Below are 10,820 nucleotides of genomic sequence, written 5' to 3'. Positions count from 1 at the left end.
TCCGTTTTTTCGTATTGAGCTCCGGAACCCTAAAAATTACCAAATAAACTCAATACTTTACTCCATTTTTATTTATATAAATTGATGAAATTGACTAAAAATAGGTAGATATACATTTTTGAAACCTTGATATTATTTTGTATGTCAAATGACTAAACACAAGCCTGTTTTTTTCCAAAGGTTACTTTGATTAAAATTGAATGTCATATAACTACCTACTTATTATTAAGTATTGAACAATTCTCCCTGAAAATATATTTAAATGCTCAAATTTTTTTTAATGTATAAATTTTAAATTAATTTTAAAACAAAGTCTTTATTCTTTTTGTTTTTTGCTTCTGATGACAGGATTATTATGTAGATTACTTTTGAAGCACTTTTGAACCAAAAAAAATTTTTAAAGTGTCTAAAATGCTAACCAATCTAATAATAAATCTAATAATATTTTTACAAAATCACAGTTAATTATTAAAATATAAAAACCACAGCTTAACACCCTCCAAAAAGAAAAGCTAACCAAAGCAACTCAAATCTTAACCAATCTAATAATATTTTTGCAAAATCACAGTTAACTATTAAAATATAAAAGAAAACTGCATGATCCAATGATTTTTTGTTTTGAATCAGCCCTATTTACGTAAAGCTTTAATAAAAAAACAAGAATAAGTGCAACATTCCGAGGTACTAATAGTTTACAAGAACCTATATTATCTATTCTGCACAAAATGACATTGACACATTTCCGCAGGAATTTTTTTGTATTTCTTTGCTCGTAAAGGCTCGTATAAAACAAATATAAGTTCATTTTTCATGTAACTGATTTCGGCTATTCTAAACTCAAAGCATTTTTTACGTAAAATAAAAATAAAAAATTTCCGCAGACACTTTTTTGTGTTTTTATGTTTAGAAAAATGTCTAAAACACACCCCGAAGACTAGTTTTGATGTAACAGATTTCAGTAATAGAAAAAAAACCAGGCACGGCTATCATAGAGGAATACACAAAACTGTTTAACATTATATTACAACATAAGAAAATACCAGAAGAATGGAAACAAAGTATAACAATACCCATTTTTAAAAAGGGAGATAAAACAGACCCAGCAAACTATAGAGGAATAACATTACTGAGCACCTCGCTAAAACTTCTGACTAAGATCATTGCGGACAAAATCTCCTCAATAGTGCCAATAAGCGAGGAACAACAAGGATTCCGAAGAAACCGATCAACTACCGATGCACTATTCATACTCAGGCAACTAGTTGACAAATCCTTAGAATATAACTCTCCAGCCTATCTATGTTTTATAGATTTAACAAAGGCCTTTGATAGAGTACAACTAAAAGACATCATCACCATCTTGGAAAGCAGTAATGTCTCGAAAGAACTCACAGAACTTATCAAGGACTTAAACACAAACACAACAACCCAAATAAGAACAAACTTTACCTTAACGCAGCATCTTCGAACTACAACTGGTATTCGCCAAGGCGACAGTCTCAGATCTCTGTTATTCAACACAATCATGGATCAAGTAATAAAAACCGTCAAGAATACTGGATTAGGATATCGAATGGGAATGCATAAAGTAAACATATTATGCTATGCCGAAGACGCAGTACTTATTGCAGAGTCAGAGGACGACCTCCAAAGAATGCTACAAGCTTTTTACAGACAGGCAGAAAAACTTAACATGCAGATTTCCACAAATAAGACCAAATGCATGACCATTACAACGGAGCCTCTACGGTGCAAATTGGTAATAAAAAACAAAACTATTGATCAGATAATGTCATTCGAATACCTCGGATGCAAAATTACAAGCTCAGGATTCCTGGAAGAAGAAGTAAGGAAACAAGCCAATAAAGCTGCCGCAATATCAGGACATCTTAAATATCCCATATGGAAAAACAAACATTTGAGTACAGAATGTAAGTCAAGAATATACAAAACCTGCATACGACCAGTGATGACATATGGTGCGGAAACCAGGGCTGAAACATCAGTAACAAAGAGAATCCTACGAACTACTGAAATGAAGACCTTAAGAATGATAACTGGATACACATTGAGAGAAAGACAGAGAAATGTAGACATAAGAGAAAAGTGCCAAACAAACGACGTTGTCAGATGAATGAGGCAGAGAAGAAGAGAATGGAACCAGCATGTCAATAGAATGGGCCCCGACAGAATGGTCATAATAATTCGCAACAACGTACCCCATGGCAGAAGACCTACTGGACGACCACCTAAACGTTGGCAAGACAGTTGGCAGTCAACCTCGCAAGAGTTGCTTAGACGAGGAGGAAACCCGAACTAAACAGGCGATACGCCTTCTAAAAGAAGAAGAAGAAGAAGATTTCGGCTATACTAAAGTCCGAAAAATGAAAATGACGCATTTCCGCAGGAAATTTTTTCTATATTTGTGCTCCTATCGCCTTCTAGAACGCATATATAAAGTCACTTTTTATATAACAGATTTCAGGTAAACGAAAGTTGAGCCAAATAAACATAAATTAAATAGAATACAAATTGAGCAAGTGTGGCAACACCGAATATTGCACACAACAAAATTTTGTCAACTTGTAGAACATATTATTAAAAATAACCAATAACAAACTTAAACAAACATCGCCACATCTAGTCTGCCGCTTTGCGCTCCGCACCATGAAATAGGTGCGCAAAATTATCAGTAGTACCCCGAAAAAACAACAAATAAGTACTGCATCGAATCCCAAGTTAGTTCAGTAATAGTCGACCTTCTGCGCCAGTGTGTGTAAAGGCAGACTTATCAACGTGCTCAATAAATCATTCTTGTTTTGAAAAAAACTACTATTTTTCCAATAATACGTCATCAAACATGTCATCTGCAATCATGAAGATCTTTGTTTTGGTCGTCGCATCATTTTTTGTGTCAACTTCCGGAGAATTACAGTGTATGTATAGCTTTGTTTTTTATTGGTGTGTATTTGCCAATATAATCGAAAAAAAAAGATGTCAGAGTACCCTTCGAAATGTTAATCTATGCCAATTTGTGTAATTTACTCAAAAATTAGCCCTAGATTTTATTAAAATTAATAAGATTTAAGGTAACTTTTAATAAATAACATATAGAGATTTGCTGTCAGAAACAATCGTAGACTGTCGTTTCAAAGGGCACTATGGCGAAGCTTTTTTTTGGATCTTACTCGAGATAATTCAATGGAATTATGAATTTTTGTGTACGTAAATAAATTAATAGTTTGTAATTCAATTTAACTAAAATTAGATTTTTTCCTTTTAGAATTTTTTGAATAACTATTGTACACTTTACTTTTGCACACGACTGTTTTCTTAAACCATAATCGTTTCGATATAGTTTGGTTGTAAATAATATTATATCGCACGTTCTTTATATTTGCATAGTAAATACCGTATGATCAAATAAAAATTGCGTCAGCGATGGCTATGAAGTGAAGATCGCTGTCATTTTATATGTAAAATTATATGGGAAATGTCATCGATCGTCATTTCCAAGCCAACTGGACGCCATTTTTTTTTCAATCATACGGTATAAGGGAGACTAATAATGAATCATAATGAAAAAATTAGTAACAATACTATTTTTGTTATACTAAACTTAACAAATAAATACACATAGCAACATTAGCAAAAAAAATAGTATAGAAGCACCAGTAGGCATGAATTTTATGGAAAGTTGACAGTTTCTTTAATTTTAATATATTTTTTCTATCATTACTTGTTTACATAAAGAAAAAATAGTGTTGAAACTATACCATAATAAGAGTTTTCTATAGTTTTTATGATCCCGAGAAAAGCGTTTTAGGTTATATCTTTCTATATCTCTGTATTAAAATATTATAATCATCTTCAAAATCTACAGGGTGGTCAGAACTGTATTCCGGAAACTTCGGCGGCATCCTCGACAGGTAGTAAGTAAAAAACTTTGTCAAAAAACTACCAGACTCCAATTTTCATCCAAATATTGATGTTGCTTCATAAATTATTTGGAAAAAATCGAAATTAAAATGAAACTTCTACACCCTGTTTCTCCGAAACTAAGCATTTTAGGACATACATTTATAGGAACTTTTTTACTTATTTTTATCTACAGAATATGCAGCCAAAGTTTCCGGAATATAGTTCGGACCACCCTGTATATCAGGATCACAATAATAATATTTGTCTGTCATTGTTTCTTTGACCCGCTTTATTTTTAATTCTAATTCTTGGCATTGCATCAAAAATTTAATTGAATGCTATCCATATAAATTTATTTTAAATAACTGACCTCATGTAAAGTACCAGAAAAAATAATTATTATTTATCTATAAAAACTTAAATGAAAAGTAGAATCAATGTAATATTTATTAATAACATAGAAAAGCAGATCGAGAAATTCTAAGCGAGGTCACTGATGATATGACAGAAAATGTAATTATCAACTTATTTACTCTTATTTGTTTATAATTGAAGTGCGTATTTAAATAACTAAAGCCATGCTAATCAATGTATTCTTAAGTTATGTCAATAGATAAATGAAAAAAAAATCTTCTAGAATATAGATAATGATATCTAGATAAGTGTTGAACATTTTTGTTGTAGAATATCTTAATGTATAAATATTTCTAGTAATATGTCGACAATATATTAATAAATTAATTGATAATGGCAATTTAAAAATAATAAAATAAAAACTATTTAATTGAATACCGGGTGCGTCTTAAAAATGGCTCACCCCTCTAACTTTTATTTTTTCAGATAAAGAAACGAGATTTGGTGTGTGACATAAATTCAGGCATTCGGTTTTCGGTCACTTCCTGTTTCACCAAAAATGACTACAACTTTTTCCTCAGTATGTTTTTACTTTATTCCATAGAAAATGTCGCTCTGAATAGACTGCATACGTATTAACCTTGTATATGAATTTTTAAAGTAGCTCAACCTAAGACGTTTATGGATGTAAAGCACCAGATGGCGGGGCGTATTTCACAGTCTTTTACTACAGAAAAATATTTTTTGTTACTCTGAATTTTGAAGCGACCAATAAAAACAGAGAAAATAAAAATCGATAATTTTCGGACTGTGCCAATTGGTCACTAATCGACCAGATACTTTTTGTCTATTAGATATGCTATAAAAGCTGGTAATTATTCAATTCGACCATTGTAAATACCCCAAATTCCGCAAGGCCGACGAGGCCGATGCTTTTCACTGATAAGAAAAAAAATTGTTTGTTCAGATAATTTTCGAGATATTTTTTCTTTCTGAATACACATTTTTTTATATTCTTTGTCAGCTTGATCTATTATACTGGTCGGACGTATCGAAGTTCTGTTTCTTCTAGTTTTAAAAAATATTCTTATTTCTTTGTAGTTGTAGTGGTTGTAGTGTAAAATTAGATTAATTTTATTAAGTTTAATTATAATGTTTAGTGTAGAATACCAGAATTAGTTTAGTAGTGTTTTTATAGTTTATCATTTTGTAGTTAAGTATTAGGTGAAGGGATAATTTGGTTATTTTTTCTTTTTGTTTGGTTAATTATTTTATTCGATCATACGGTATTTTAGACAAAAAGTTTTCAGATAAAAGTTGTAGATAATCACATACCTAATGACTTTGTGTTTTCTGTTTTTTTTCTAAAGCCTGTCATTTTTGACATATGACACAAACATTATGTTTTTTTATAAATGGAAACCCTAGTTGGCCATAACTTCATAAAGAGCGCCATTCTTTAAGCTTTTCAGCGATATAGGTATAACATGTTTTTTTTCGAATAATTACAAGTTATAGCCAATTCTTTTCTTTCTTGGCTAATTCCCATACCAATAATACCATGCCAATTAGTTGGCATCAAAAATGTAAAAAGTTTTATGTTTTCAAAATAAAATATTGTAAAATTCGTAAAGCACTCAATTTAGAATAAAATAATCTAAGAATGAAATAATTCTTTTATAAACCTGCATTAAATCAAATTAAATTAGGTATGTAACTTTTTTTTTAAATATTAATTAACAGCAATTAGCATTAACATAAATTATAAATAATGTACCAACATATCGAAATAATAATTTCTTTGTTAATACGGTTTAGAATTTTTAAAATAACAGGCAAAAATAATCCACAATTTACAATAAAATAAAAGTTTCGTTTAAATTTCTTCATCAGCTGATCACTATTAAAGTTCGCAGAAGCCCGGGGCTATATTATTACATTACTCTGAGGAAAATAACGAAAATAATCGATATTTTTGACTCCGCCCCGAAAGGTTCACGATTTGTCCTCCAGTTGGCAGCACATTTTGTCGGTTGAACAACTTTAAGAATATATAAACAAGGGTATTAAATACGTATTTAGAATTTTTAAATTTCAATCTAGACTACCATGGCTGTATTAAAACACTAATTTTTAATCAAGGAGCCTTGGAAAATAGATTTGATCGTCTAGTGTTTTTCGTGTCTTGTTCTGGCCGGTTAAAAGATGCCCAAATTGTATTTTTAATCATATCTCAATTTTTTTCAAATGGAACGAGGGTAACTCATTAGCATATTTGGAAAAAGCATTTCTTTACGAATAATTTGGTACCACACACTTGGTATATTTCGAGTAAAATTGTCGTTCTGAACCGCATGTTACAATACAATAATTTCAAATAAACCATATGAGAAAATGCCAAAAGTTGACATATGATACGTCGCTGTATTCAGATTATCATTTTTTATCGCATTAAGTAAAAAAATACCGAAGGTGCTATTTAAAAATCAAAAGTTGTAGCCATTTCCGGTGAAACAGAAAGTGACCAAAAACAATTGAATACATCAATCGATCCTAATTTATACCATATACTAACACACCAAATGTCGTTTTTTTATCCGAAAAAATAAAAAAGTTATAGGGGTGAGCCACTTTTGAGACGCACCCGGTATACTTGGTAATTAAAAATTTAGAAAGTAATGAACCCAGAATAACCCAGAATTCTTTTTACGAATTATCTTGTGTGGTGCTGTTTTTTTTGAAACTATCCTTGTTTCTTTTCATAGGAAAATATTTTTTTTTTTTTAGGTGACCACAAGGTTCCGGATGTTCCCAAAGAATGGATCGACATGTCCAAAACTTGCGTGGACAGTGTCCGCGATCAAGTGACCGAAGAACTGAAAGCTGCCATGCAATACATGGCCATGGGTGCCCATTTCTCCAGGGACCAAATCAACAGGCCCGGCTTCGCAAAATTGTTCTTCGAAGCAGCCAGTGAAGAACGAGGACACGCCATCGAGTTCATCAAGTACCTGCTGATGAGGGGAGAATTGACTGAGAACGTCAGTGATCTCATTAAGAGAAACGTAAGTTGAAACACATAAAGTCTATCTAACTAGTCCGGAAATATTTTGACAGACCACATCCGAAAAAGGACAGAAAATACAAATACCTGTAAAAGAAAATGACAAACAAATACCACTGTCTTACTTCGAATTCGAAAGAGAACTACGATATCTAGATCGGAGGTTTCTTTTCACATCATTGTTTCAAAACGAAATCTATCGTTTAAAAATATTTTCAATATGGCAGCATTTCCGGAAATACCGGAAGTTGCTAGCAACTTTCTTATATTAAATGGGTAGCTCCATTTTTATTACATACTTAAATTCTCTGTAAAATGATGCCCAATACCATGACAGCTACGGCCAATATTATATCACGTTGGAACAATTTAATTTTTAAGAGTCCATTTCACTGAAAAAGTTGCAAAATGAGCGTTCGGCATTTAACGTTTTATGTAAAATTGACAAGGTACCCATATAACACACAATATCCGCAGGATATTCATAGAATGTCGGAATGTCCCATTATAAGATCATCTCATAGAATATCCTCCAGACATCCCGAAATCCTGTAGATGTCTCAGAATAGAATATACTATGGATATCTCTGTCGTATATCTAATGTACATCCAGCTGAGATATCCAAACATGCTCAGGATAATAAAATATCCTAACAATATCGTCTAGATATTTAGGAAAAATAAATAATGTACTACTTTTTATATTACATAAAATGCAATAAACCATACAGATAGATATATATATATATATTACGTCAAGGCAACAAAATATCCTGTTGGTATCTTCTGGATAACCTGGATATTTATGAGCTTGGCCACTCCCAGTAATACAGAGAATTTAAAACGCCCGCGCAAAAAAATTTCCCACAATCCATCCCGACAGTTGTTTGTTTTTGCATCGTGTATTATTCAGTTCTTTGATTTAGTGAAATTTGAGGTGAATTCGGTCGTTTGTCGATATTGGATGGGCTTAAAAATGACTGAAACCAACAAAACTGGTTGAGTTTGACTTAGTTTTTTCTTATACTCATAGTTCTAGCCTTGTTCTAGCAAAAATTCTATCCTAACCTCAACTAATATATCGAAAAACGACGAACGACTCAGGGTCTCACAATGAAAAATTTGTGACAAAATTATAGGTGAAAATTTGTTGAAAAGCGCTTGTTCTTTATATTTTTACATAAATGAGGAAGGAAATTAAAGATAAAGGATTATACTATATCTGTATTGCAGCACATTTTTAGACAACTTATTTTTTTTAAGATTTTGATGGCCAAACATCAACAAAATAGAGACATAATTTAAAATTCCGGTACAATATGGAATGTTTTGTGATTACAGTGATAATATAATTTATATGGTTTTGTAACAAATCGCTCTTGATTATGACAAATGCTGAAGCTCTGCAAACCTTAATCAAGCCTTAATCAAAGCACGTGTGTTTGGAATTTTGGGTGTGGCTTAACACGACAGGATCGGGCTAAGCCTTCGGTAGATTTCTGAAATATAATACAGGGTGGGCCACTGAAAACTTGGCTATAATTTTTAAACCAAAAAAGATATCAAAAAAATAAAAAATACATAGAAAAATTAGAAGTGATGGGGTGGCACCTAGAGGTGGGTCGGGGTGGTTTGAAAAATACCTTATTTGCCTCATTTAGCTTAATTGGGTCCTAATTTGTAACTTATGCTGAAAGAATCACTTTTTTTCATTAATGTCCACCTAATTTTTCGTGTAAGGGGTAGTTTTTCAATTTCACCCTAAAAACTTTATGATCATCGTTTAGCATTTTTCATGGGCTTTCCAAAAAGGCGCCACAAGTGGGGTGTTGCTATTTAAGATTTTCAAGTGAGTAGGGGTGCCGCCCAAGGGGTAGGTCGGGGTGGTTCAAAAAATACGTCATATGTTTTCCCCCTCGATATTATAGAAACGGTATTTTTTTGATATCTTTTTCGGTTTAAACATTATAGCCATTGTAAGTTTTCAGTGGCCCATCCTGTATATATTTACTTAGGTCACACACCCGCTTTACCCGACCGCTGAGAGCCAAATTTGGTATCAAAATTCACATAAAATTTTTTCAGAGAATTTTCTCACTTTCATTTAAAACAAGCAAGTCGCTGTCAACTTCTGGTATTTCCAAATGATGTGCAAAAAATCTCCGATCTAGATACTGTAGTTCTCTCGAATCTTCTAATGCACGCTCAGCCTGACACATCCTGTATATTAATTACTATTATAGCTCGTTCCTGCCACGACAACCTGGGACAATGGTGTAGCAGCTTTGAGCGATGCTTTGAAACTGGAAGCTTCCGTAACGAAGAAGATCAGAAATATCATTGAAGTTTGCGAAAAAGACGAACAATTCAATGACTATCACGTAAGATTTTTTCCTCTTATTATTATTTCAATAACTGTATTTGTCTAAATTACATATATATTCATTGAGGACATTTTTTTAGTTGGTGGATTACTTGACGGCAGAGTTCCTAACTGAGCAATACAAGGGACAAAGAGACCTCGCTGGTAAACTGTCCACCTTGGAGAAAATGATGGATAGACATGGAGTTCTTGGCGAGTACCTGTTCGACAAAGAATTGCTGTAAACAGTTTTTGTCAATTGTATTTTGAAGAGAACATATATTTTTTTTAATGTCACTTATGATAAAAAATACCTAGATGTTAAATAAAGTCTACTAGAATAATGTGTTGTGTTTTTTTGTCGAATCCTTTTAATTTTTGTATCTATAATATGTTAAAATAGTAAATTTTTTAAAACTTAAGAAAGATGCTTTTTTTTCATGATGATTTCGTATTTGGTATTTGAAAGATAGGTAATCAAAATAGATCAGGCGAATAGCCAAAAATTTGACATTCAAACTATTTTTAAGGCTGGAACTATTCTAAGAAGTATCTAAAAAAAACTCGAGAAGATTAAAAACAAAAGTAAAAGGGCATCTATGGTATCTTGTGAATGCGGTGAGTAATATATTGGAGAAATAAAAAAAGTGAACATATACTTAGAAAGGTGCTGGTGCAACAATAAAATCAGGCATTGTAGGCCATCTCTGTCGGCCAAGCACCACGAAATACACTGGTCGGAAGCCCGAATTCTACACAAGGAATCTCCTGGGTAGAGACGCCGTTTGTATAATAAACAATATAATTTTTAGCACAATTCAAGTATGGGAATTTCCACATAATGGCAAAGACATAAAACTTATCAATACTGGCATCTTCAATAGATGCCAAGTTTCGTCACGGGTTAATACCTTGCTCATAAGTTTTAGTATTCAGTTATACCGGGTGCGTCTCAAAAGTGACTCGTCTTATTATAATTTTTTTATTTTGTCAGATAAAAAAACGAGATTTGGTATGTTATATGACATAAATTAGGATTAATTGACGTATTCAATTGTTTTTGGTCACTTCCTGTCTCACCGGAAATGACTACAACTTTTAATTTTAAATGACATCCTC

General features: G+C 32.2%; 1 protein-coding gene across 1 annotated transcript; it reads left to right on the top strand.

Moving 5' to 3' along the window:
• The first annotated feature begins 2,649 nt into the window (after positions 1-2,649).
• LOC115880134 (ferritin subunit-like) lies at positions 2,650-10,047 on the top strand. Its single transcript, XM_030897262.1, has 4 exons — positions 2,650-2,936; positions 7,063-7,340; positions 9,583-9,720; positions 9,803-10,047. Exons 1-4 carry the CDS (start codon positions 2,861-2,863, stop codon positions 9,944-9,946), a joined length of 636 nt encoding a protein of 211 aa, XP_030753122.1. The 5' UTR covers positions 2,650-2,860; the 3' UTR covers positions 9,947-10,047.
• Positions 10,048-10,820: the final 773 nt, after the last annotated feature.

Source organism: Sitophilus oryzae, unplaced genomic scaffold (assembly GCF_002938485.1).
Source record: "Sitophilus oryzae breed Bouriz unplaced genomic scaffold, Soryzae_2.0 scaffold_1068_pilon_pilon, whole genome shotgun sequence".
Classification (NCBI taxonomy): Eukaryota; Metazoa; Arthropoda; class Insecta; order Coleoptera; family Curculionidae; genus Sitophilus; species Sitophilus oryzae.
Note: the sequence above shows the minus strand (reverse complement) of the source record. Positions and strands in the feature narration are given on the sequence as shown.